At 50.9% G+C, this 27,683-nt stretch overlaps 1 protein-coding gene across 8 annotated transcripts in view; it reads left to right on the top strand.

Moving 5' to 3' along the window:
* Nucleotides 1–489: 489 nt before the first annotated feature.
* The window catches only part of RHBDF1 (rhomboid 5 homolog 1), a 37,787-nt gene continuing 10,593 nt past the window's right edge, over nucleotides 490–27,683 (top strand). The window contains exons 1-7 of one of the 8 annotated variants that reach the window (XM_066198114.1): nucleotides 490–731; nucleotides 868–945; nucleotides 18,259–18,403; nucleotides 20,272–20,405; nucleotides 22,527–22,631; nucleotides 25,427–25,640; nucleotides 27,273–27,479. In XM_066198114.1, coding sequence (XP_066054211.1) covers nucleotides 18,281–18,403; nucleotides 20,272–20,405; nucleotides 22,527–22,631; nucleotides 25,427–25,640; nucleotides 27,273–27,479 — 783 coding nt within the window. In that variant the 5' untranslated portion in view covers nucleotides 490–731; nucleotides 868–945; nucleotides 18,259–18,280. Of the gene's footprint in view, nucleotides 732–867; nucleotides 946–2,927; nucleotides 3,403–3,897; nucleotides 4,037–4,346; nucleotides 4,407–6,766; nucleotides 6,871–18,258; nucleotides 18,404–20,271; nucleotides 20,406–22,526; nucleotides 22,632–25,426; nucleotides 25,641–27,272; nucleotides 27,480–27,683 lie in introns of those variants that run through there. The other 7 variants (XM_066198110.1, XM_066198109.1, XM_066198111.1 and 4 more) reach the window with 7 other exon arrangements.

Below are 27,683 nucleotides of genomic sequence, written 5' to 3'. Positions count from 1 at the left end.
ATCTTTTACTTTTTTTCCCCCCTCTTTTTTTTTTTTGGCCAATTCCCCAATGCGTTGACCAAAATGAAAATTTCCATTTTGATCTGAGTGGATTTTCTGGGTGAAATAAAACTGAAAAGGAATATTTCTGTATGGGCTAGCCATGAAATCCTAGTTGTATCTCATTTCCACTTCTCCACCTCCTCCTGGCACTGCAAGCACACACATTCCCTGTGGCTAGAGCCAGGAATGATCAATTGCAATTAATTTGGGCAGAAAACGAAGGGTTTGAGTTTTGATGTGATTTCCTTGTGCTCTGCTGGGCAGCAGCTCCTATGGCTGTGAGTGGTCTGGGATACCACCATCTTCCCAGATCAACATTTTGGCTCCTCTCCCGACCTGTCTCCTGCTCCCCAGCCCCAGGTGGACTCGTTGATGATGTCTGCGAAGGCAATTATCTGTCCTGATTTGAGCTGAATAAGTTTCAGGCAAGGATGGTGGGGCTTAGCTTTATTTTTGAACCTCTTTCATGGGCTTAAACCCCCCAGTGCCTGCAGGCCTGCTGCCAGCTCAGCCCATGGCACATCCAGCACCTGAGTGGGTGCATGGAACTGCCAGGCCAAAGTCACTTCTGTGTCCCTCCTTGCCATGGACGTGATCCCACACAATAATGTCTGCACTGTCTGCTGCTGCCTGAGGGTGACAGAGGCTTCAGAAGACCTTCCACCCAGTTTGAGGTTTTTGAACTTCATGTAAGTTGAGTGGATTATAAGAAATCGAAGTTGCGACATAGCTGCTTGTTAATAGAAGTTGTTTGGTTCTTTGGGATTTTTTTGGGAAGTGAAAGGTTTGCATTCCAAAAAATGTAATTTTTTTCTTTTTTTGCAGGTCAGCAGCACCATCCCCAGCTTGGTGTCCACTCTGAGGGCATCTGCACTCCCAGCATTTTGCACCAGCACTCCCATGGTGAGTGAGATAGGGCCCTGCTGAGGCTGGGTGCTTAGAGCAGCCCTCACTGCTCTCCCTGGGGCAGAAAGCTGGGCCAGCTGCATACTAGGAGCTGGTTAGTGAGGAACAGTGGGAGATATTTCTGTAGCAGCTCTGGTGATCAGATCCTGCTCTACCATCCCCACTTCTCCTATCCACAGGATCCCACAAACACGTGCAGCTGGGGGTGAAAACCTGATCAGCTGCTGGTAGCCAGGAACCTGGTTTGCTCCCCAGCAAGGGGCTGCAGGTCCAGTCATCTGCCCTGGAAAGGCATTCCCTGAAGGGAATCCCCATCCTTTCTCTCCTGGCAGTTCCCTCTCTGGCTCCTGGCCAGGCCACCTGTGTTTGAAACTCCGTGGGACTTCGCTTGCGTTTCTGTGTTATTAATCCTCCCCAGAAGAAATCCCAGGCCTTTCTGGACCTCTTCCCTGTTTGCTAGGACAGCTGCCAGGGCTGTGCTGCTGCTTCATGTCAGCACAGGAGGCACTGCAAAGCCCGTGTATTTCCAGAGGGCAAGGGGAGCTTTGTTTTTACTGGTCAAGGCTGCAATCTGATGCTCTCTGCTGTGTTTGCCAGGTACTGGGATGCTTTCTTGGCCTAAACACTGAACAAAGCAAGTCAGAATCAAATCATCTGTCTAGGGAACTGGTGATCGTGATAAAAACAGACCTCTGTGCTCCTGGTGTGTCCTAGCTGTCCTCACAAAACTGTCAGGCAAGGCACACAGGCTGTAACACCACCATTTTCCTGCTTGGATTATATTGCATATTTAGTGGAGCCACAATTTAACACTTGATGACACAGGATCAATGCTCCAAGGAGTGTTGCATACAGATGTGCATGCAGGAGAGGATGCAGCTGGAGATGAGGTGTTGAACAATTCTCTCCAGTACCTGCGGGCCATTCTGCACCACTCCTGGCCAGTGCAGACCCAGCAGTGCCTGGCTGGAAGCAGGCAGCTGTGTGATTCACCAGGCCTTCAGGCAGTTTTAGCAAGCTGCAGCAGTGAAAGTGCTGCATTCACATGGTGATGGATATCTATTTCTTTGGGTCTTTAACCATGTCTTGTGGCAAGATCACAGTTCCTCATGGGTTTCAAGTAGGGAGGAAATTCCAGTTTCCAGCAGAGAAGAATGAAGCAAATTCATGTAATCACATGTTCACCTTAAACGTAACAAGCACCGAGAAAGAGCTCTCCTTCAACTGGTCCTCAGAATCCACATTTCAAATAAAAGTATTCCCTGAAGAGGGAGAAAACAAGGCTTTTGGGCTAGATGACCTGCTTCAGGCCAGGAATGGTGGGTGCTCAACACTGAACTGCTGCCATTCACCACCTCGTGCTTGAGCAGTCAGAACCTGGCCTTAAGTCACCCTATTCCATCTATTTTAGACTAGGAGGACTCAGTGCACTGAAGGAGAACCACCCTGGCTGGTGATGGCAGCAAGGTAGGTGTGTTCTTTACCAACAGGATAGATTTAATCCAGCTCTGCAGATTCCTATGTCGTGGGTAAAAGAATCCAGAGTCTGGGAGCTGGGCAGGGAAGCACTGGGGAACAAGAATTTGTGGGATTGGGTTGGCAGCACTGTCTGCAAGAGTGTTCTACAGGAGCAAGAAGTCACGTTTCAGTGACAGAGCTTTGCTATTCTTGCAAAATGCACATACTATTGGCAGGAGGCAAAGAACGAGCAGGGGTGGGTCAGATTCCTACTCCAGCTCCAGAGCATTCCTCCTGGGAGATGCTGAAGGGCCCTACGAGTGCATTACTGGATGCTTCTTTTCCTTGTTTATGTGGTAGAAACATCTGAAAATAATTTGTGCCTGTTAAGCTTTGCGGACAGTCAGGGTTCTGCGTGCGATTTGATCTCCACCTCAGCCAGGACTAGCTGGGGCTGCTCCGCGTTTGCTCATTAGCTAACGAGCCATGATATGGTTAGCAGGGCTCTCTGGGGGCTGCCTTCGACGCGTGGCTGCCGTGGGCAGTCGTGGGGCTGGGTGCGGTGCCGATGAGCTCAGCTCGTCTGGATCACGCGGGTCGGCGGGGAAGATGCAGTAAGATGGGAAAGGAACATCATCCCCCCAGTTATTACTAACATTGAAAGCATCTGGAGCTGTGGGTTGGGGACCTGCTCAAGAGGGATGTGCACCCTGCAGGCCTCGCTGGAGCTCCAGCAAAGCTCTTCGTGAGCAATCTGTGCTGATTGATGCTCCTTGGAGGATGGACAGAGAAATCTTCTGCAGCAATCTCAGGACAAAGGAGAGGATGGCTGAGCAATCGAGGTGGGAGGATGCCCTCCAGAAGGGGAAAACGTTTAAACTGTGAGGAAAGAAACAGCTTAGAGGGATGATACGCTAACCACATGGCTGGAAGAGGAGGTGTGAAGACTTGATGGGAAACACAGCACTAAGTGTAGGGGAATGGGGCGAGGAGAAGGTAAAGTACAGTGAAACAGCAAGAAAGAGTGAGGAGCCGGGGAGCATCGCAGCCCAGTGTGCGGGAGGCTTAGTGGGAAAGGCTCCCGTGGGGGTCAACGGGGCCAGGGCTTGGCAGCTCAGCGGTGCCCAGCCAAGGGGACTCCCGGCACGGGAATCGCCGCGGCTCCCCCCGGGCACGGCAGCGTTCCCAGCACCCGCGGGGACGATGCTAACTGGAGCCGGCGCTCAGCCCCGCCACCCCAGCCCAGCGGCGGGGCTCAAGGGCGCTGCCCACCGCCGAGGCAGCGGGGAAGGCGGGGGCCGCGGGCTGCGGGGGCCGCGGGCGGGCCGGTGGCTTCCGCCCGGCGCGGCGCATTCCTACCCCGTGAGTCAGGGCGGCGCGGCGGGATGCGGCGTCCCGCGGCCCCGGGCGCTGGCAGCTCCCCGCCGGGACTCTCAGCGCCGAGCGCCGCTCGGCTCCCGGCTCCGATTTGCATGCCGAGGCTGTGAATGGCGTGCCCGCCCGGCCGGCCCCTGGCACGGGGGAGGAGTCTCCGCGCCCTCCGCGGGCCGAGCTCGGCGGCGCCGGTCCCTTAAGCCGCACTGGGGGGCGGCTCGACCCGAGCGGCCGCTGCGCTTCGCCCGCCTGCACGGTGAGTGCGGGGCCGGGGGGACGAGGGGGGGCTGGCCGGGAGGGGCATCCCGGCAGGGCCGTTCCCTGCCCGGCTGAGGGACCGGCACCGCGCCGCTCCGCCGGGCAGGGAGCGGCCCTCGGCGGCCCGCGGGGTGAGAGCCGGCGGCAGGTGCCGCCCCCGACCCCCGCGTTTGGATGTTGGGAGCTTGGCGATCTCAGGGCTGTCGGCTGTAGGTGGAGGTGCGCGTTCGCGGCTTCTTTCAGCTGATCCGAGTCCATCCCCTCTCCACGCTTTCCAACCCGTCCCACCCCTGATGCTGGCACCCGCGCTTTGGCGGCGACTTTGGGAGATGATCTGGTGGAAAATATATGGCTTTTTACACGTAAAGGTTAGTTTTCCTGCCGGATCGAGTCCCTGGACTGAGTTCTCACGCTGTGCACTGCTGGCACGAAGCAAGGGAATCACGGCAGCCTGACTCGAGCAAGACCTAAGCTTTTGCAGGGTTGCACCCTCAGTGCCAAATCCTTTGGGGCTCCTCAGCGAGCAACCCCATCCTGCCACACACATGCCTGCAGTGCTAAAGTGCCCCATGTGTATATTTTGCCCTGTGTTTTTCTGCAGTGTAACTCAGGAGAGGTGAGTGGCAGCACAGATGAGTTTTGCGTGGTGCTCGTCCTAGTGCACGACTCGGTTCTGTGGCTGCTGCTTCCCTTGCAGGTTGGCTTCGTGGCGGGGTGCACGGTGCTGGTCAGGGATGTCTCTAAGCTGGGTCTTTGAGCAAGCAGGAAGTTGTTTCCTTTCTTCCTGTTTTTGTCCCCATGCCTGCTAATTTCCTCTGGGAAGAAAAGTGTATTCTGCAGTAAAGGGAAAAAATAGTCACACGTAACGGGAAAGGGACAAGGCAGCAAAGCTTCTGAATGAAGCACGGGACGAGGAAGGAGCACAGGGTGTGAACTGAAGTAACGCCGATGGGACAGCAAGGACAAATAGCTGCCTGTGGGCTGTGGCCACGGGGATAAAAACGGCCCCCTTGGGACAAGCTGGGGAGCAGACCCTTGGAAGAATTGCGTTTCCACTCCAGTGTATGGGAGGATGATGCTCTCGAGCTCTTCCATCGCAGTGGTTTGCAGGAGGAGGTGATGACTCGTGTTAGATTGGTTGATATAGTTGGAAGAAAGAGATGAACTTTAGATGCTTCCTTTAAGCTTTGATTGTTAAATGGACTTTAGGAAAGGGCTTGTCTGGTTTTTTTTTTAACCCTTAGTTGCTCTAATAACAGCTATCATCCCTCCCTCCTGCTGCATCCCTCATGTCCTTAAATCCTCATGGCTGCTGCTACTCAGCCCAGGTCTCTCCTGTTTGTGTGCAGGCTCTTGGGGAGCCTGTGCCATTTCTGAGCTGGGATACTGCCAGGCTTCCAGGAGGTGCTGTGCATTTGGAACAGGTCCCCTCTTTGCTTTGTCTCGGTCTCCGTACTCATTGGTCCTGAGCCCCCAGGAAGGCAGCAGCTCTGGCATGTGGACTTGTGTCCATGCTGTTCCTGCTTCTGTGCATTCCCATGAAAGGAGGTTGATGCTCTGCAGCGTAAAAGCAACTCCCACAAAACTAGTTCTGCTCTGGGACTTCCCATGACAGGCCTTTTTTTTTTTCTTTTTCTTTTTTTTTTTTTTTTTGCAATCCACTTGCAAGAGATCTGCCTACAAACTGGCTTTTCAGGTTCTGGGGAAAGCCATGGGCTGGCCCTGGTCTCAGGAATGTCTTGCTCTGTGCTGGGTAGGCTTCAGCCAAGGGGATGAGCTTTCAATGTGGAGAGTTTTGCTGGCCTGCAGAGCACAGCAGATACCTCTTCTCCAACAAGCTTGTCCTCTCTGTGTCTTGGTACTGAGACCGTGTGGCCCTGATATGTCACCACAGGCAGGAATTATGTCCCTCAGAGAGGGCCAGCACCCTGTCACTGGACTTGGCAGACGGCTCGTTTCACTTTCGTGGCAGGGACTGCAACGAGGCTGCAGCTGTGCGAGGTCGCCAGGCAGGAATAGGAATTCCTTTTGGGGTCATCAGTCCTGTTCCTCTGGAATCCAGCCCCGGAAAGTAGCCAGCAAGTCCCGACATGTTCCCTTGAAAGAGGCAGGGTCTGCTGAGTGTGGCATGATAGGACAGTTTATTCTGGGCACAGAGCCCTCATGTTCAGATATAATTAGTAAAGGTTTGATTCTCTTCAGTGTGTTGGATCTCTCTGCAGTGCAAACACAGCCTGGTTAGTGCTGAAGGCCTGAGTTGGGCAACGTGACCAGGATTACCAGCTTGTTTTCCTCTTCCATTCAATGTATCCAGCGAAAAGTCGAGCAGAGCGTGTGTTGTGTGAACCCTGTGTTGCTGGGGATGTGCCTGCCAAGCAGGACTGGCTGTGAGCTGAAGAACCTGACATTTCTCTGTCACTCTACAGCTTTTATCCAGTAGACCAGTCTTTTGATAAGATTCTTCCCTTGTGATTGCTGCCTTTCTTCCATAGCTATCTCTGGAGGCTTTGGCACCCCATGGAGATCATGTGCCTTTCTCAGAGATTCCAGCATTAATTGTGACCTGACATGACACTTCTATTAATTGCTGTTCCTGCAGCCACCAGCCTGTCACCTGTATATGACCCATTTCAGTAGAAATACTTAAAACTCAAGGATGGATTCCTTCCTTAACATTTTTCCTGAGCTCAGATATGGATTAGTTTCCTTTCTTTTCAGCTGAAGAGGTGCTGGACTCCAAGTTTAACATTTATCATCATCTAGTTCGAAGGCAAGGGACATGAGCTGTGCAGATCTCACACTCTTGCTGTGAGGTTTCCTCCCAGCTGCTGGGTATGTATATGTTGGAGTTTTAAGGAACCCACGGAATGCATGTGTTGCCTGCCTGTTCAGGGAGCTCTGTTGCATCCTCTCTGCTGTGTGACAATATCTCAGTGTGTGCTGTGGGTGCTGCAGCCTGAATTTCATGGGATTTGTGTCTGGGTCATGGGTAAAACATCCCAGTGCTGCTGGAAGGTAGGATGAAGACCATTTCTTTCTTCAGAGCAGGGGAAGCCCTGGTGTCTAGGGTTGTGCAGGTAGTTCTCTCCCTGGTGGTAGGCTTTTTCTTTAGCTTTGTGGTTGGTTGTTTTGTTTTGTTTTGGTTTTGTTTGTTTATTTTTTGCTTTGTTCAGAACTAGTGGACCTGAGTGAGCATCAGGTTGCTTACTCTACTAGTGCTCAATAACTCCCCTCTGAGAGAATAACATGTTAAAGGGACAGTCTTAGCCCTGCAGCTCTTAGTCCCAGGAGATTAGGCAGGCAACAGGCAAGATTTAACCTTGGAAGGAAATGGATCTGTTTGGCAGCATTTCCCATGGTCATGCTGGCCGCTCTGTTTCCATGTCCTCAAAGAACCCCAGGCTAATTTGATGTGTGATGTGTGCTCAGACCATCCAGACCTGTTTGCAGGGAGTTGTGGAGACCCTCCCTGCAGTGCACCCTGGGGTGGGCAGGGCTTGCCTGCCAACGTCTCTGTTTTCGCAGGATGAATGTCTGTGCCACCGGGAAGTGAGGTTTCCATAGGGAGAAGTGGAAATTGCGTCTGTGCTGAGATTGCCTATTGTCATATCCTTGTTAGTTCAACTTCAGGGATTTCCGACTGTTTGCAACTTTCTTTGGTCCTCCTCATCTTGCTGCTGTCCAGGACCAGTTGAAGCTTCAGATCACACCTCTCATCCTTGTTTCAGTCCATGCTGCTGTAGGAATGAGGAGGTGTTTTTTTTAAACGTGTGTTGGGATGATGCGACAAAGAGCAAATTAGCAGCTCAGATTTTGACAAATCATCCAAACTACGTCAAATCCTTTTCAGTAACAGTGTCTGTTTCCCACTGGATGAAGATAGAGAGCTTATTCTTCACATTTACCTTGGCTGTCAAATCTCCTAAAGCTGTAAGAGTGCATGTTTCATTGCTTGTGTGCTCTGCTTGCTGCACAGACAGCAAATGTCAGATTGACATAGGGCTTGTTTTTGCTGTAATTTCCTTTGGATGCACTCTTCAACTATCTAGGTAAACAATTTATTTAAAATATAATTACAGCTCCTTTTTGCCTACCAGAGAAATGTTGGAACTGTGGTGATACAGACCTGAGCAGCGGATATGTTCTTAAATTCTGGGGCCTTCAGCAACAAACAGACCTTGCCTTAGTAATCAGAGCATCTCTAAAGCACAGTGTTTATTAAAGGAAATGCAATTTCTTCTCAGAGAAGTCTGAGGTATCATTGCACAATACCTCCCTGGCACGGTAGAGCCTTCCCAGGGGGAGAAGAGATAGCAAGCCATGCCTGATCTTGCCTTTTCTGGAAAGCTTACCTTTGCCACCTCCTCCCCTTCCTGTTTCCACTCTGCTCAGAGCCGGCCCCTTGCTCTGCTGGTCAGCAGCAATGCCTGCTTTGAAAGTTTTCTTTCCTTTAAATAGGAACAATCCCTATGAGGTCATCCTGGAACTGCACAGGACGCTGCATTTACAGTCCTTCAGGTCTGGCACTTACTTGGCTTTGGTTCAGTGAAAGTTAGAACTGCTTGGATTTTAAAATCTGGAGGGCTCAGACAGCTGGGTTGACAAATGCAGCTTCTGTATTTTGGGAGTTATGGCCCTGTAGCAGTCAGCACACTGGAGGTTTGTTACTGCATTGCTTAAATTCAAAGCCTTAAAGTTGTAAAAAACTGTGAGGTTTTCTGCCTAAAAGTGTGAGTGTACCTTCCTTTTCCCTGGCTGTTCTGGGACTGTAATTTTGGGGAGAATGTGCCATTCACTCAGACTGAAGAAGTGTGGTTCACTTAGAATTTTAAATTTTTTTTTTTTTTTTGCTAGACCAAGCTAGAATTATGATTATGTCTATTTGCATTCTGAATGAGTTGTGCCACGGGGCACACGATGAATGTGCAGAGGTGTGCACACACCTGCAGAGCAAGACAAGCTCTTCCTGCAGCTGTTTCCAGTTGGACACAGCAGGAGATGGTGTGTGCCTGGCTATCAAGCATGAGCTAGGGGAGAAATCAGAGCACCAGAGTGGCTCTCCTGTGTCCTTGGCTACATCAGCTAATGGTGAGGAACAGCAGCTCCAGCCAAACCAGCTCTGCTCTGAATTCCTGGCTGTGTAATTGGTCCTTCGAAGGATCTCCTCTGGGCCTTGACTGCTGGGGGCAATTTTATTCTCTCACTTGTACCCAGGTGAGCAGAACCGTGGTGGTGCTGGAGAAAGCAGGTGTGTGATGGGGAGTGAGGACGCTCTGAGTTTCAAAGGAACACGCCAAGAAAACTGTTCTGAATGGCTCTGTGGCTTCCATCCTTCCTGAATATAAAGTCTGTCTTCTGGTGGCTCCAGTGTTTGTTATTGTTATTTCCTCTAAGATTTTTTTAGATTGCTATTCAGCGTGGTTTTATGTAACTTTCCATAGGAAATGTTGTCATTTGTGGCAGTTTTGATCTCTTTTGCCATTGAAACCTTTTTATTTAGCACAACAGTGATTCTTAGCTGCTTTTAGTACCCAGAGTCTTTGCTGTAGAGGATGAGTAGCTTTTGGTCTGACCTAATTTTTGGTTTGGCCTATTGTGATCTTTTTAGGGGAGGTTGCTTTTCCATCAGTTGTTTATTGATATTGTATTTTCTAAGTGAATGATGTTGTAATCACTAAGACACATTACCAAGGAAATTTCTCTTGAGCTGGGTGCACAGGCAGCAGCTGTTCCAAAATCAACCAGAACCAGTGTTTGCTTGTGTCCTGGGTGTCATCCCAGTGCTTGTTCCCAGCTAGCCGTGTGTCCTGAACCCTTATAGTACCTGTAATGAGTATGAGAGCTGGTAGAAAAAACTTCAAAATGCAGGATTTCAATGAAAATAATACCTTTGTTGGTTTTTGTCTTCTGTTTCCTAATGTTGGGTCATGGCTGCACTGACAAAAACCTTTTTGTGACTCTCACCTTGCTGTATAATTGAGGCAGTGACTGTGCCCATGGTACTTGTCTGGGTCAGCCAGAGCTTAACCGGGCATCTGTGTTACTAGCAATGGAAGTAAATCTGGGACAGGGTCCTCTGAAGTCCCATTGAATCATTTAAATGAGTTCAGTGTGCACTGAAATAGTGTCTGTGGCCACTCTTTCCTGTAGAAGGTGCAGACCCATGCAGAACACTGAGACAGCTGTGCTTTGAGGCTGCTGGGGACCCCTGAGCAAAGGGCTCTGCTGGCTCAGCCCAGGCACCAGTGAGCCAACAGGCAGCTGTGGTTACCTTCAACCAGGGTGCAGGACCAAGGCTTGCATAGATGATCCTTCCTCTGGTAGCTGGTAATGGATTTCTTGGTGGAAACAGCTCCTTTGGACCAGGCAGTGCTGACTCTGCTGGCTTCCCAAGGAGTGGGAATGCTGCTCTGAGCTTGTTGTGCCGTCACTGGAGCTCTTGGCAGGTATCTCATCGTGCTGTGCCCTGATGGAGCTTGTAAGTGACAGGCTGTGACCAGACTTTGAGGATGTGGCTGCTGGAAACGTGGCTATTGGATACGGTGGCAAAGCCGCAGGGTGTGTTCACAGAGAAACATAAACAGGGTGAAGATGCCAAAGTGCTCCAGAAGGTTTTCCACTGCTCCCCTCTCCTTGTTGGTTGGTTTGTGTGCAGGCTGTTGCCCTTGCTGGTGTCTCGGTAGGCTGTAGATCGCTCTGGGCTGGGTTTGCTCTGGAAGGTGGAGCTGGAGATCGCTCGTTGCTCGGGCCCTGCATGGGCCTGGGTGTGCTTGGCTGGTGCTGCAGACCTGCCTCTGTCATCTGGGCCACACGTGCTGAGGAGATGGAAGAGGCCCCTCTGCCCAGCCTGCTCTGCTTGGCTCCCTTCCACCTACTTCTTGTGGGTGCTCCAGGCCATGGGTGAGCAGGGGAAGCTCCTGCCTTGGGAGCCCCTCTGTGGAAGCTGCCCGGCTGTGAGGCTTGGCTGTCAGCTCCGGAGAATTCTGTGGATGGCTTGGATGTTTTCCCATCTAATGACCCCACCAAAAAAATCACTCTGCCTTTGGTGATGCAGTAGTGTTTTATTCCTGTTGCACTCAACACCTGCACTGAGGGTGCTTCTCAGAAGATTATTTAGAGATGGTGAACCCACCAGCTCCCTGGGGTAATTGTTGGCTGCCCACAGTGCTACACATCTGAGGTTTTGGCCATGTTTTCAACAATCACTTCAAACTATTCTGCCTTGAGAGGCAGTCCAGTCATCTGGCTCCAGCTGCTCTGTTTGTTCCTGCTTCTTCCCCTTTCCTTCTGCTGGCACAAGTGTTTGTGGAGCCATGTGGGATGGAGCTGGGGCTGGAGCGAGCCATTTTCTCTGCTGACCTCATGTGGGTCAGCTCCCAGTGTGGATCACCCAACAGCTGTGGGGATGCTGGTGCCAGCAGGAGGAGGAGGGCAGCTCACAGGGCTGGGTCACTGCTTCTTCTGTTGGCTTGCATCTCTTTCAAGTGTCTGAGACGTCTTTTTAGCTTGAATTTTGAGCATTGGTTTCCAAATTCTTGTTACTATTTTGCCCTTTGTCTGCTGCAACAAAAGGACATTGAAGATCAGCCTGTTGCTTGTGAGTGTTTGCATGTTGCAGTTGGGGGTCATCTTTTAACCTGTATTTGAGGGAGCTCAGCTGCAGATCTGGGGTCTAACAGAAATCAGAAGAGGTTTTTGAGCTTCCTGTTTTTCCTCTCTCTTCTATATGAGGGCACCACACCTTCAGGTCTCAGGTGAAGCTGCTTTGTAAGCTTTTAATGCTGGTGTTCAAGTAGGAATTCATTTTTGTTTGATTTCCGTCGTGACCTTCATGTTTTTCTGAAAATAAAGAAAACCAGTTGCTCAAAGGGATGTCAGGTCTCCTTTCTTGATCGTGGGATTGGCTCACGTACATTCACACTTCACTGGCAGATGTTTTCATTACCTGTACTGTACTTAAAACCCTCCGTCTCTATATGCAGCTGAACCTTTTCCAAGTTCATTGGGTCTCAGCTGAAGCTTTGTCCTCTTGCTGTGCCTCTTTGAATTCCATCCCTCTACAAGGCTTTGCATGAAATACCGACCCAATGCAGCTTCCCATTTCCTATCTAGGGGTCTGCCTGGCCTCTTCCAACCCAGGCAGTTTCGGCTGGTATTTATCAGCTAATTCAGTTAAGTGGTTCATGGTGAGATCCCCACTGGGGATGGAGTAGGACAGTTTCACACAAGCAGGGGACAGCAGCTGGGGCCTGTATTTGATGTCTCACCTGAGCTGCTGTCATGCTGAGCCATCACCGAATAGGCTGGTCCTACCCTTCCTCTCCGGGTTGCACAGGGCTTATCTGAAATTGAGCCTCTTCAGGATGCCAGATCAATGGGAAATAATTTACTAGGGTTAGTTTGTGCTGGTTTAACACCTTGTAGTGGCTCAGTGGAGTAAGGCAAGCCTGCTGCTTGCACAGCAGCTAGCTGGCAGATGGGTTTGCTTGTGAGCAGGAGCCAGAGCCTTGAGGAACTGTTGCCTATGTGATTTGGTGCAGCATCAGCCTGTACCAGCACTCAGGCAGAGCTTGTGCATGGCAGAGAGCAGTGAGAGGGCCAGTGGGGTGTGTGTGGGAATGGCAGCGCTGCCAGCTCCCTGCGGGGCAGGGCTCAAAGGGCACTGTGTCTGCACAGCTCTGTGCCAGCCTTGTGCTCAGAGCTGCTTGGGCTGCTCAGACCCTGCTTCTGCTGTGGCAGCCTGTGGGTCTGCAAAGCCTTACAGCATTTCCCAGCAGCCAGCACTGGGAAAGCAGGAGAGGGCCCTGGGCAGTGCTGCTGGCCTTGTTTCATTCCTCAGGTATTCTCTTAGTGGTGGTGGTCTCAGCCAGAGCTTGGGTTTTGCTGTGCCCTCAGCAGCTTTCCCCAAGAGTGCAGGGCCACAGGCCTGTCCCACCTTCCCCATCCCTGCCTGCCCTCAGCTCCTCCATCTGGCCTGTTTCAAAGGGCTGGCTCATGCCTGGTGTTTGGGATATTGTTTGTAGCTCGTTGGGTCTGATCCATGCTAGATGGTTTTATTGGCAGCCACGAGACTGAAACCCCACTGCTCCTCTTGTCCTTGGACTTCCTGCCTTTTCCTTGATGTGCCAGCAGCAATCCTCCTGGAGAGAGAGGCACAGCCAGGAGCTTTCTGCTCTGGCTGCTCTGGCTCATCCTGTCTGGAGAACACATTGAGGATCCCTGTTTCTTTGCTGTGTCCACCTGGATTCCTGTGCCTCAGCCAGAAGAGCTGTGTGTGCAGACCCCTTCAGGTACCTGGGGCTTGCCTGGGACTTTGTGTAGCAGGCACTGTAAAGACAATTGTTGCAGTGATGGGGTTTGAAAAATGGAAGAAAACAGCTGGAGTGTGACTCCCTGGTGATCGGATTGCAGCGGAATAACCCCGGTGTCTGTTACCTCGTGGGGGTGTCTGTAGGAACATGCGCACACTGTGCTGGAGAGGAGCAGTGGTGTTGGAAAAAGCAGATGCTGTTTGTTTGTGTGGTAGTGTTGAATTAAGTTGGGGTTTTGTTTTGGTTTGGTTTTTGTTTGGAATGTTTCTTGGGGGAAAAAGGCCAGCTTTATTTTAAATGGGAATGCTGGTAAAATGGAGATTTTGGAAGAAAAGAAATCAACATGGGAATAGCTTCAGTTGTGTGTTTAAATGTAAGGATGGTCTTGCTTTGAAATGACTGTGCAAGCTTCTAAATGCATTTAGGATGCCTGTCAGTTTTAGGAACATGCTCAGGCTTCTGGACAAAGCTTTTCCTTTGCTCTTTGGGTCAGTAGATTTCACTAAGCAGCTTTCCTTGATCATGTGCCAACTTTGGTATTTGTTGTGCTCTCCCCCTTTCTTAGCCTGACCCACAGCACAGTGGATTTGCCTTTCATTCTGGTTCTGTGACCTTGCACAGGCCTTTTGAAGATGAATTTCCCAGACTATCTGCTACTGATACATTTTTCCTTTTGTTTATTTTAATTGAAATGGACATTATTAATAACTGTTATGCTGCTACCAGCTGATCAGTTAGAAGAAGCTGGATTTGCAAATACCTCTCATTCAGCCTTGTGTTTGCATATTCCTGAATGTTGTGATGCTGGCGGAACAGAGTCCAGACTAAGCAAGCACTGGCAAGAGGTCTGAAACAGCCCCTGTACCAGGACTGAGCTTCTGGATGTGAGTGTGGGAAGAGGGGATGGTAGGAAGAGCATGGAAGAGATGTGTAGAGTCAGGACTTGCATGGAGAAAGAGGATAGGGAAAAGCTGGTCACTCTTCTAGTCCAAGAACTACAGAACAAGTGAACCCAGGAAACGACAGGTTTGCAGACGAGCTGCAGCAGGCTGTCACACAGCATGTGTTTCAGCTCTGGAGCTTTTGTGCAGTTATGAATGCCAGAAGTTTGCTTGGATTAAAAAAATGAGCTGGATAAATTCTGAAATAATAACCATTGGATGGATATAGAGATGGATACAGAAATGTTACATGCAAAGACATTTCTGGCATAAGAAGCCTGTGAGCTATTCATAGCATGTGCCATGGCTCTGTCCTGGGAGATAGGACTGTCGAGTGATCCTGTACTCCTGCCCCGTGCCTGCATCCTCAGTTGGAAATGGGATACTGGCTTTAGAGGGACACTGAGCCTGACCCTGCATGGCTGTGCTTTGTGTGTTCCCATCCTGCTGCTGTTGGTGGCCTCTTGACAGTACTGAGAAGTTGAGATTGATGGTGTGGGATCATTCAAACAAAATATGCATCAATGCAGTCAACTTTGAAACAAAACCCACTGGCCTGATGAAATATGTGGACACTGGACCCTGAAACATTGACCCCTAAAAGTAACCAAGGGGTCAGTGTGAAACTCAGCAAGTGCTTTCACTGCAGTGCTGAGACAGGAATTCGCAGCACTTTGACTGAGGGCCAGGTGTAATAAGGGTGTTACCTGCCGTGCAAATGGACCATGTCTCTGTACATCTGTGCACACAGCTGTGCACTGATGCTCGTCTAGTCTATATATCTGTATATTCAGCTGGATCCACATTCAGGCTCCCCATTAACCCCCTGGAGACCTGTCTCTCATGACCATACCCCAGGCCTTTTGTGCCTGGGGCAGAGGCAGTTGCCTGATCTGTGCTGTGGCTGATTATTCATACAGAATTCACAGTGCTTGCCCTGGCAGGGCTCTGATCCAGTTTTAGGTGTTTGTAAGGTTTATTTTTGGCTGCTCCAAATGCACACAGGGAGTTGAGAATGCTGGACAGCTCTGCTTTCACTGCACTCTTTTCCTGGGAAATGAACCTGTTAGTGAGTAAAGAAGGTTGAACTGGTGGAGAGATTTGCTCCTACGTACTCTGTTTGCAGCCAACCTGGAAACTCACCTGGGGTTTAAATACCAAATGCATTTAGACAATTATTATATATGCATTTTTATGCTTTGCTACTTAGAGAACTCTTTAACTGCTGAAGTGGGGAGAAAGCAGAGCAATCCATTGCTCTGTCAGAACGTGAATTTCATCTTGAGATCTTCACCTTGCCTGAAGTACAAGGTTGAGTCAACTTTGGGGGGTAATCGTAAAGCCACAGGCTTGACCCCTGTGTGTGCATGCCCTGTGCTCTTTGACAGGTGTGTACACCCTGGAGATCCCCTGTGCTACTCTGCAAGGGTGGCAAGGAAGCCAGTGAAGATATGTGGACATCACTGTCTGTGGTCTGTGGCAATTTAGGAGGGGAAACTCAAAACAGATTTAATCGGAGGTCTTTCACAGGGTTTCATGTTATTGCAGCAACTTTCGGGCAATACAGGCGTGATTCATCCTCTGCCTTCCTGGCTTGGCCTCACTGATTGATAAAGCTGCAAATCTTACACTCTTCTATTCTTTACACCCAGAGCTCCTGCTCACAAAGGCAGCTCTGTAGGTAGACAGGAAGGATGTTGAGTGATGTTGGCTCAGTGGTGAGGTGCTGGAAAAAGCAGAGTTGCTACTTCAGAGGCTCTGAATTTGCCCTTGAAGGAACAGGAAGGAGACTCTTGAGTTGTGTGAAATAGATTGCGTTTGGTCGTGCCAGAGTGGTGGCTCTGTCTCTCTTGGCTGGTCTCTGATTAGGGCACCTTGAGGGGATGTCATGCTTGTGATCCTCAGGGGAAAATGCTGAAGCTCTTTGCTGGGCTGTTTCAGGTGTGAGAAATCTGCTTTGCTTTCTGACCTCACCATGAAGACAAATTTGCAAGACCTTTCAGTAAATCGTGTCTCATAGCAGATTTACTCATACCAAGCACAGGCAGGAGTTCCCCTAATACTCTCACTGTTCTTATCTTATAGGAAGTTAGAACAGTTGTGTTTAGCCACCCCTGCAGCTCGGCGGGGAGGGAAGGAAGGATTTGTGTCCCTCTCATGCACAGCACTGCATCTGTGCAACAGGACTGTGGTGCATGTATGAAGGGCATGTCTGTACAGGCTAGATCATGAATTCCCAGACTTTTGGGGGCCTGTGGTATTTGCTGAAACCCAACCTTCATCCACCTACAGCTGAGTCCTCCCTTTCTGTCGTTCCGGCTCAGCTGAGCACAGCGCTCCTGGCAGCCAGCCCGGCTCGCGCGACTGAACCAGCAGCTGGCCTTCAGCTCCTTTTAGATGAGATTCTCTCCTAACCCAATCCAGATCATCCCCCACTGCCATTTGTTGACCTATTTCCCCCCTGCCTGCCCCCCAGCTTGTATCTTTTGCAATGGCGTGTGCACTTCCCTTCCCAGAGCAGCTGCAGGGAGCTGTGGGAATACGGTGGAAATGCCCTGCAAGGCAGTGCACGTTTTGGAGAACCGGTGCCTAATTTAGGTTGGGAGGTACCCGTGCAGGTTGACTGGCTCAGCCACTGCAAGGCTTGGATAATTCAGGCAGCTCAGGGCCTCGTTTTGTTGTGTGCCAAATGTCTCAGAGGGTGGAGATCCCTCTGCCTCTGGTCCTGGCCTAGGACTTGGCCTCTCTCAAGGAAGAATCCTTAGGTGTTAAACTCAGTCTGCATTTAAAATAAATGGGCTGTGTTAACACTGTAAGAGCACTAAGTTTTAATCAGAGTTTTTCTCCTACTCCCTGTCAAAGCATGTGTGCCTGCTCATTTAACTGGTTACTTATTCCATCTGTCCACTGTGGTGGAGAGGCTGGGGCACTTGATTATTTTTGTCCCCTGTGGCTATGGGCCACAGGCCAGGCTAGGGCCATGCAAGGAGAGAGCTGGGAGGGAATGGAATCTCCTGTTCCATTCAGCACACATGCTTCCCACTGTTAACTTGAAGTTGTGTGTGTGATAGGAGAGGAAGAAATACAAACTTGGAGTCTAATTTAGATTGGAAGGTACCTGTGGAGGTATCTGAGCTGATCTGCCTCCAGTGAAATCTGTTTTCTGAATTGTTTCTCTGAGCGTGCACAGTTAAGTGGGTGCTCTGCCAGCCTGAAAGACTCCTGTGGTCCCAAACAGGAGGACAAAACTGCAGCAGAGTGGGCAAGATGACAGCGAGTCACTCTGCTCATTGCAGCATTTGGATTACACAGCGGTTTTTATTTAAATACCATATCATTATTATTAATGTATGAAAACCACTCTTACTTCAGGATTAGTGCCAGTTCTCTAATGTTCATGCTATACTGGTATTGCTCTGTGCGCTATGTTGTGTTTCTAGAAAAACACTACATTTAAAAGAGATTAGAAACAGTGATGAGAAATGGCCACTTGTTAATTGTTAAGGGGTAGGTGGGTTGGAAAGTGTGGTGCTTGGCTTTGGGTGGGCAAAAAAGGGTGTCTGTGAGTGGCAAGCTGGTTTTGGAGGGAGGTCAGTGGCTTTTGATATTGCAGTTACTTAGCTGGTTGGTCTGGATCCAGATCTCATTAAGATTTAATTCATAGCTTGTTCTTAAGGAATCTAGATCTCACAGTAGTCTCAGCAAAAATCTTAATGGGAGGCAACTCAAACTTGTGACTGCAGTCTCTGTATCCGGCTCGAGGTTCTGTGTCCTCTGAGTGTCGGGTGCTGAAGGACCAGTGTGGGCACAAGCTGAGCCCTCATGAGGCACTTTGGGAATTCGTCCCACGTGAGGCTTGGGACCCACCAGTCACAGCCGGGACGAGAACTCTGCTCATCCTGCCAACATGGGCTGTGAGGGATGAGATGCCACATTTCCTCCTGACTCTGGTGTCTCCTCTCTCCTAGGCCTGAGGACAAGCGCGGGACGATGTCGGAGGCGCGACACGACAGCACGAGCAGTTTACAGCGGAAGAAGCCACCATGGTTAAAACTGGACATCCCGGTGCCAGTGCCCATGCCTGTGTCAGAAGAGCCCCCCCAGCCTGTGCAGGTACAGGGCCTGGGGAGGAGGGAGGATCTGTGGAGCTGGGGAGGGATGTGCTGGGAGCATCCCTGTGCCTGGAGTCCCCATCACTCCTGGCTGAGGGAAGGGCAGCGTGTGATGGCAATTCATGCGGCCACATAAGAAGGGGCAGAGCCTTTGAGTGAATTTATGAGCAGTAATTAACTCCCCTTGAAGGGGATGTGGGAGGGATGAGGGTGGGTGGCTGATGTGCTCACATCAGTGGCTGTGACTGTTTGGATGTGGGCATTGTGAAAAGTGTCTTGGCTGGGATATGAGAGTGAGGCATTCAAACAAGTATTTCTTAAGGGGACTGGAGGACTGAAGGTCTCCCAGACAAGCATGGGGGCCTGGAAGTGCTGGAGCTTGTGCTGAAATGAGCAGGGTATGAATCTGACTTATGAATAGCCAAGATAATGACAGACTTTCATCAGTAACAGCAAAGAACAGTTACTGGCAACACAAAGCTGTTAGCAGCATGAGGAACATTAGAGTACCATGTGGGATGAGAAATACTTAACACTGAGGAGTGCTGAAGTAGAGATGAGGTGATAGGTTAATAGGAACTGTGCAAAGCATGAGAGTAAAACACCCTTATTTGTGCTGGGGATAGGAAGAATATCAGGAATACCTGCTACAAGGTATTAAAAACTGCTGTAGGGCTGAGACCTGGGTTTGAATGCTGGCTGCTTGTGTGACCTTGCTGCAGGAACAGAGACTTTGTGCACCAAAGGCAGATTCAGAGGGTTCTTGCTACCCAGCTCCATGAGTGTGTACAGGGCTTGGGTTCAGTTGCTTATGTGGAAAAAAGTTTAGTCGTTAGAGAAATGGAGGGTTATGCAGCTTCCCTGGAGGGGGCTGAGGACAAGCTTGTCTTAAGAGGGAATTTCTATTGCACTTGGAACAGCAAGAACTGTCCTCTTCAGCATTCTGTGATCCAGGGACTCAAACGCACTTCACTTACACGATGGCTTCTGGCTGATAAATCTTGGTTGTGGTCTTCCCTTGGAAGGAAAGTCTGTAGAGATTAGAAGTGGAATTCAGGGTTTTACCAGTGTAGGTTGAAACCTTCTGAATCAATTATTTAAGGCTTTGATGAATCTTCCCTCATCTGGAATCTCTAAATGCAGCTGGGCACCTGGAGAGACACTCTGTGCTTATGATGGAAGATTGAGGAGGTGGTGTTCTCTGGGGTCTCGTGTGCACAGCCCAGGCTGTCAGGATAAGAATGCATTGTGTGCTCCTCTGACTTACAACCTGAGTTTGTGTGCACTGCTTTTACATAAAAGATATCAAAGCTGTTAATGAACGCTCATTAGCTTTCTGGGCTAGAGAGGCTGAAGTAGTCTGGAGGCACAGACAGTGCCTGACCAGAGGATCAATCAGAGCTTCGCTTGCCAGAGGGGCAGTCTGCTCAGCCTGCCCTGTCAAATGGGAGATGAGTTCTGCTGAGCTGATAAAAATATAATCCAGAGCAGCCCTGGAGAGGCCATTGTATGAGCTGAGAACAACCTGGTGAGTTGTGTCGCGTTTGGTAGGTGACATTTAGCCAAGACATGTGAGTGTGCCCAGGCAGTTAGGCTATGAACAAAGCCTTTCCCAGCTTGCTTAGGCTGCACCAGGCAGCAACTACAGACCCACCCACAGCTCTCATAGGCTTTTAGTGCAGATCCAGAGCCACTTAAGAAGTAAATCCCACTGACTGTGCTTCTCTTGACCTTGTGGAATGGCCTAGGAGAGTGTGACTTGGGTAGACAGCAGCCAGGAGGGTGTGTTGCAGGAGCTGATGCAGTCCGTGTTGAATTGCTAACATCCTCACTCCCAGAGCTCTGACTCTCTGGTGCTTCCCCCGGCAGCCGACGCGGCGGCAGGCGTTCCTGCGGAGCGTCAGCATGCCGGCCGACAACAGCCGCGTGCCGTCCCTGCCGCACGACCCCGCCCGGAGACCGGCGCTGCAGCGACAGACCTCCATCACACAGACCATCAAGAGGTGAGGCACGGAGCTCCTGGAGCCTGCTGCAGTGCATTCCGACATCCAGTGCCATCCTGGAGTTGTGGATTCATGGTTCTCTGCTCATCCCGTTACCTGGAACAGCAGGGTTAGGGTGACTCCCTCGTTACCTCGTGAGCTTGTGGAAGGGTGGGTGCAGGTTGGTCCCCAATATAGAAGCCCAGTGGTGCTGTGTAGCCTGTCTACAGTACGTGAGGAGACATGTCCTGGGAGGAAGATGCTGGTGACCAGGACAGTGAATGGTCTTTGCCACTTACAGACAGATTTTGGCAGCCCCCATGCCCCAGGGGGGCTGTTTCTCAGTAACGGGATGTCTCAGGCCCTGATGTTTAGCTGTGACTGTAGATGGGATGTTCTGGGTGTGCTTTGGTGCAGTGTCTGAGAGCACATGGTTACTGGGGGAGGCAGAAGCCCATCAGAGCAATGCAGGGCTCTCAGCGGCTTGGCTCCTAGCGCTGGCTCATTGGCAGGTCCTTGAGATGGCTTTGAGGGGTGGTGGAGAGCAGGGAGAGGCTGCTCTGGTCCTGTGTCTCACTGCTACAAAGGGTTGTTCATTAGGAGTCTCTTGAGATACGGCCACACAGAGCTGGATGCTCTTACCCTCACCATGGCAAAGGCTTCCCCCAGTTTTCCCAGAGGGAGTGGTTCTCCCAGCTTGTCTCCTGAGATGACTTGCTTCTATCTCTGGCAGTGTGTCAGGCCTGCCTGGATCCCAGGAGCATCCCTGGAACTCCATGGGTCAGGGGTACTTCCAGCCAGCCAGGCTTCGCCCACTCACAAAGGAGCAGCTTTCCAGCTCTGGGAGATCTCCCACACACTGTTTTCCTTTGCCTCAGATGTTCCCCAGCTGCCTTGGTGGTGAAGCTCTCCTTCATCAGCCCACTCTGATCCTGCTGCTTGTGAGGTTGGGAGGGCTGAGCCCGTGAAGCGGCGTCTGCTCTTTTCAAGGCATTGGGCAGCCTCTGGGCCTGTGGAGGCTGTCCTGGCACACCTACACTGTCTCTTCCCTTGCCTCCCTGCCCTTGACGTGTTCCTTGCCAGAACAATGAGGCAAGAGCACATCAAGGATGAGGGGATACCTTGGGAGAGTGCTGTGGAAGCCCTGACAAGAAGCGTTGGGTAGAAGGGCCAGGGTAACCTGTCCCAGAAGTCCTCACAACATGCAGTTTGTATCAAGGGGAGTGAGGAGCTGTGAACAGCTCTGGTGCTGGTGTGACAAATTTACTTTGACAGGGAGCAGAACTGCAGGAGATGCACACATTACACAACCCTAGCAATAAAAGCATGAAATGAGTGGATCAGAAACAAGGCCAGGGAACTGGAAAGTACCAAGGCCTAAAAACCCTGTTTTCCATTTAGCAGAGCTAAGGATGCAGTGGAGATTGCAGACCAAACATCTCTAAATTGTGTCTTGGGATTTATTTTGCGAGTCGAGGAAGCCTGACTGCCAAGCTTTCTGCTTAACACAGCCCTCAGAATGCACAGAACGTGAAACTCTAGCAGGACTCCATACAGTCTTCCCTGGAGGACACAGATGAAGTGTGAACATGGTCAAGCCTGTGTAGTCCAGAAGAAGGCGTGAGAGTGATTCATATGAAAGCATCTAACACCATGTCCAGTCTCCCAGGGTGTCCATGCAAGGCAGCAGATGTGGCACAGGTAGACTTGTGCACTAGGCAAGATCCTGTCAGGGCACCAGTGACCTGTCTCTAAGCAGATCATATCTCAGCCTGCTGACACCTCCATGGTTTCACACTGGTGTCCAAAGCCAGCCGTGGGATCTGTAGCTGAGTGTCTGGGCTGAGGAAGGCAGGTCTTAGAGGGGGAGCTGAGGGGGTGGCAGTACTCCTGGTACCTTCCAGAGCAATGTGAGACACAAGTCACAGGTGCACCAAGAGGATTCAGCAGCCTCCTGGGTTCAAAGATGCTGCTGTGTGGCTTGAGCTTGGTTGTTTCTCTTAGGTCATGCTCTCAGCTGGAGGCCACTGTCACACACAGTGGGGCACAACTGTTGCCCATGGGGCTATGGAAGGAGGTGCAGTGGCTGCTCCTCTCCACAGCCCTGGAGGTTCCTTCCCCTCAGCTCTCTTTTCTTTGCAGCAGGCAGGTTCGGTTTCAGAGGAGTCAGACCCTGCCCGCTCGTGGGCACCGGGGGGGCAGGAGCTCCCTGAGAAAGCGGCAGTCCCTGCCCCGATCGTTTTTCAGGTACTGGTAGCACTGAGTGTGAAACCCACCCCTGCATGTGTGTGCCAGGGCTGTTGTGAGCTGCACAGAGTCTGGCTGTTGTTGAGATCACGTTGCCTTCCCAGGACTGTCCAAGAGGCCTACAGACAGGCAGAGTGAGAAAGTTCATGTGTGCCTCTAACAAAAAACAATTGTCACTCCTACTAAATGTGTAGGCAGCTGTCAATAAGTAGCATGGACTAACAAGCTGTCCACCCGCCAGCCTCACTCCCTCCTGCCTTTCCTAACAAGCTGTCAACCTCCTGGTGTTCACCATAGCTGGAATATCTCCCCAGGGCAGCCTTAGCCCAGCCTGCCTTTGCTGGCAGCAGTGCAGCATATGTTGACCCCAAAGCCTTCTTGGGGCAGGAGGGGAAGGAGAGGAAGCAGCCCCAAACGGACACTGTTGTGTTGGTCCAGAGCTGATGAATGGAATACAGCATCCACTCTTTCCCTGTTGACATCATGGCTTTTTCTAATGCAAATGTGACTGTCTTCTTTTTGAGGTGGAGGTCTTTGTTTACTTAGCACCAAGGAGACCAGCCACTCCAGGATTCAGGGCACAACGGCCCATTGACCATCACCCCAAATCTGGGGCTCAGGAAACTCTTAAATCAGGCAGACAGTGTGACTTTGTGCACGGCAGGGACTGGACCTAATGCCCCGTGTTCCTGTCCTACCATCCTCACTGCTGCCCTTGGCCAGCTGCCAGTCTGGCACTGTGACCACCTTTGGGGCTGCTTGTGTTTGGCCTTGGGCTTTCAGGGCTGCTTGGCTCATCATGACAGAAGAGTGACAGCTGACTCTGATGTTGGTTGTTACAGTGCCCTGGGGACTCCATAGGATGTGATGGAGTTCCCCAGCTGAACAGAGGCATTCAGCATCTTCCCAGGGTGCTCCAGATGCCCTAAACTCTTCAGTGGACTGTTTTGGCTATGATCAGGGAGTGGGACAGCTCTTTACCCTAGCCCTGGCCCAGCCAGTGGTCTCTGACAGTTCCGGTGTGTTCCTCACAGTGCCAACAGCTGTGGTGGTGCTTGTCCTTCCAGACTAGTGGGAGCACAGTTTTGGAGAGCTCTGAGGCTGCTGGTGGTGCCATCCCTCAGCAGGCTTCTATGAGCCTAAATGACCCTCAGCCCCTCTCCCATTGAGGCCCCGTGTACAGGCTTGTCACCCAAGATCAGCTAGAAGTTGAAATTCTCGTTACAGTCTGTGGGGAGCCCTCTGAGTTGTCAGACTCTTCTGTGGTGTGTGTTGTGCCAGAGCAACTGGCAACTTGACTTCTGTGCTATGGGCTTGGTGAGTCTGTCAGGGCAGGGGCTGGCCCTGGGCCTTTGCTCTGGGTGGAGGGGAAGATTGCTTCGAGATGTGGGTCTGTGGGAGCAGAGAGGTGCCCCAAGATTTTCACACAGCTCCATCTCCAGAGGTTGGCTGGTTGACTTGCTGGTGGCATTTGGGTCAGTGAGGTTGGGTGAATTCCAGCAGTGGCCCACATGACCTCTGAAGGGTCTGTTCTGTATCATTGTGAGAACAGGGAGGGCTGAGGAAAATGTGTGGTGGTTGCATATGGAAGGTTTTAGCCAGCAAGGCTGTAGATTTCAAACACTCCTTTTGACATGGTGGCAGAGCACCTTCACCTGTTGGTGATGGGGTTTTTGCTTTGAAGGGTGCACAACCACAGGACTAGTTTCCTGTCTCCAGTGCACTGTCTGAGTTCCCCTGTGTGGCCTAATTCTAGATTTATCCCAGCCCTTATCCAGTGTGTATTTTAATGCTCACTTTGTGATCTGTGAGGTCTTGCTTCTCAGAAGCTGGAAATCCTGCCCCTGAGCAGGGACTGAGGCCAAGGGTTTGGATTTGGCTTGGAAAGATTTTCAGGTTTCAACACCTGGGCCGGTCAGCTGTAGGCTGAGACAGCTTGTCATCTCCTGAGGATGGATTAGCCATGGTGGGAAATGCTTGGCAGGGCTGCCATGCCCCCTGTAAGTTTAGGATACCAACTGTCCTGCAGGATTTGGAATAGGCTTTTAGTCTGACTTATCCTGATCCCTCCCTGCCTTCCTTGGGATTTTGCTTCTGATCCACTGCTCTTCTGTGGCAGCAGCCACTTGGCAGTCAAACCTGCCTTGTGGCTGCAGCCTTGTGCTCCTGCTTCTGCAACCAGCAGCTTAGAACTGTGTGTGTCTGCCTTTGCAGAGACCAGAACTGCAGCAAGTTTTGCTGTTAATGCTACCCTTGAGTGGGTTAGAAATCCTACAGCATGAAATGGAGAAGTTAGGGAGATTCTGGGAGTGTGGAGGGGAGGCTGGGAGAGAAGAGTGATTTCTGGTGGCTTTTGAAAGAAGTAACAGAGCTATGAGACAGTACAGTCTCACAATGGGGACCCAGAGCTGGCCTGAAGATGGTAAGTGTTTGCAATAGATGGTATTTAAAGTAAAAAAGCTCCTTTTGCCAAGTTATTTGCTGAATTTCTGTACCATTTCTTTTCCTTTATTTTTAGAAAAACTGAGAATAAACTCTCCTTTACCCACAGTGAATATCTCCTGTCATTTTTCTTCTGTCTTAAGAGACAGAATGCTGTTGATGGTCAAACATTTCTGGCCAGCATCTGTCAGGTTGCTAAAACCAGCTGAAGACAAGCTGCGAGACGCTCCTGGGAAAGAGTTCTGTCTTTGAATTGGGATGGGCTGGAAGTGACCACCAGGGCTTTGTCTTTTCACGTGGATAGTCCAAGCAAACGTCCTCCTTCTTAGCACTTGTCTGCTGGCATCTTTCAGAGGCACAGCAGACTGGTTTGGGGTGAGCAAAGACAGCGATGCCACTCAGAAATGGCAGAGGAAGAGCCTCCGGCACTGCAGCCTGCGCTATGGGAAGCTCAAGCCTCAGGTCATCCGGGAGATGGACTTGCCCAGTCAGGACAATATTTCTCTGACAAGCACAGAGACCCCTCCTCCGCTCTACGTGGGACCCTGCCAGCTGGGCATGCAGAAGGTGAGTGACCTGGGACAGAGGCAAGGCCACCGCTGAGTTCCCTGCTTGGTGTCTTCACCACGTTGGCAGCTGTGACCTGTCTGGGCCAAGCTCTGCCTCAACACGTCTGGGCTCTGTGCTCAGACACTTGTCACGTCCCAGGTACAGTTTGGCACCTCTCTCCAGCAGCCTCTCTTGGGTCTCGTTGGCTGAGATCCCTCAGCTCAGAGCCATGTTTGTCATGCTGTGACTGTGGTAATCAGGGGTGTGCAGCATGTCCAGGAGCTCTCAGCTCCGGCTTCCTGCTGCCATTTTGCAAGGACACAATTGTGTTGTACTCAGAGCAGCCACTACGTTGGACCCAAATGTACAATAGCAGGGCTGGAATCACTGGGGACATTTGCCCTGCCCCGAGCAGAATGCAGGCTGTAGCACAGCTACTGTCCTCATAGAAACCTGGTTATGTTTTAGGACTTCTCAAAGTCTCTCTTGTATCAGTGGTGCTACAGCTCTGCTCCTGGGTCCTCAGAAGTGGTTTTGAGTGCCTGCAAGGGGCACCTGGGTTTGGTGCTACCTCCTGCTCGTTACCTTTAAGTGTGACTCAAGGGGGCAGGGCCCAGATGAGCACATCCAGTGACCAGAACTAACCACAATAACACTGCTCCACTCAGTGACAGCAATTGATGTGGTTGATGACTGTGCTTTGGTGAGCACCACTGCATGAGTGGGAAAACAGTTCCTTCCAAAGCAGGTCAATCTGTGACCTGCAGCCTGGTGGCATCACCAAAGCAGAGGAGAATGTAGTGCATTTTTCAATCACATTTCACCTAGTTGTCCACTTTTCTGTTAAATGTCTTGCACCTAATCTTTGGTCACAGGAGGCTTAGAAATATTCTTGAGCTCTATGTGGGCTACGTTAAATCATAACATGGTGTCAGTAGGTGTGAGCCCATTAAGCTTCCTATTGAGTGTGCAACTGTGGATTAAAAAAGCTCGTAAAACCCTGGGATAAAGCACAGAGGTCTTATGGAAACCACAGCTGTGATGATGTAAGGACAGAGGCAAGGTTTGTAGCTGAAGGCAATATTTTCATTACGTTCATTCGTATGTTTGGAGTAAGTGAGAGCACTGGCCTGAGGAAGGGCTTGCAGCTCCTGGAAGCTTGCCTGCTTTATCCAGCTGTTAAACTTAATTAATGGAGGCAGATGTAAATCTACAGTAAAGTTTCAACAGGATAACAGGAAACTGCTTAAGTCCTGGGCTGTCCAGTATCAGGAAGGAAGCTAGCTGAAGAAAGAGCATTTCTGTTTTCAGGAATTTCTCAAACTCCTATTTAGACAGCACATTCTCTGTCTGTTGAGCTCATTGTCATGGGAGACAATGAAACCAAGAGCTTAGGAAGGGCTGGAGGAGGTTTGGAGTCTTATGTGAGATACTGGAACAGACTGGTTGACAGTAGTCAATACTAACAAAAGAGAAAAAAACCCAATAGGCAATTCCTTATCTCCTTATTGCAGAATAGCTTATTGGTCCCTGCAGCCTGGTTCTTGGTGAATCCCAGGAGCCGGGCCCCTGTCACAGTCTCAAGAGGAGAGAGGAGGCTTTGGGAAGGGTTTGGGGGCGGATGGACTGACGGGCTGCTCCTCTTGGCAGATCATCGACCCGCTGGCCCGGGGACGGGCGTTCCGCATGGCCGAGGACACGGACGGCTGCAGCATGCCCCACACGCCCATCACGCCGGGGGCCACGTCCCTCTGCTCCTTCACCAGCTCCCGCTCGGGCTTCAACCGCCTCCCGCGGCGCCGCAAGCGCGAGTCCGTGGCCAAAATGAGCTTCCGGGCGGCCGCCGCGCTGGTGAAGGTACTGCCCGCGCCCGCCTGGGTGCTCTCTGCCCTGGGAGATGGGTGCAAGGCAAGGAGCTGCTCAGCAGAGAGCGTGGGGATGGCCGTGCTAGAGGAGAGGAAATGAAGTCACCTCCTGTTGTGTTTTGACCATGTGTACGGGAGGCAGGATTGGCAAAGCAAGGATGGTGGTTCAGTTTTGGTACAGGTCTTGCTTTTTCTT

This window comes from Chamaea fasciata, unplaced genomic scaffold (assembly GCF_029207755.1).
Source record: "Chamaea fasciata isolate MVZ Bird 193981 ecotype frontalis unplaced genomic scaffold, bChaFas1.0.hap1 SCAF_16, whole genome shotgun sequence".
NCBI classification, from domain to species: domain Eukaryota; kingdom Metazoa; phylum Chordata; class Aves; order Passeriformes; family Sylviidae; genus Chamaea; species Chamaea fasciata.
Note: the sequence above shows the minus strand (reverse complement) of the source record. Positions and strands in the feature narration are given on the sequence as shown.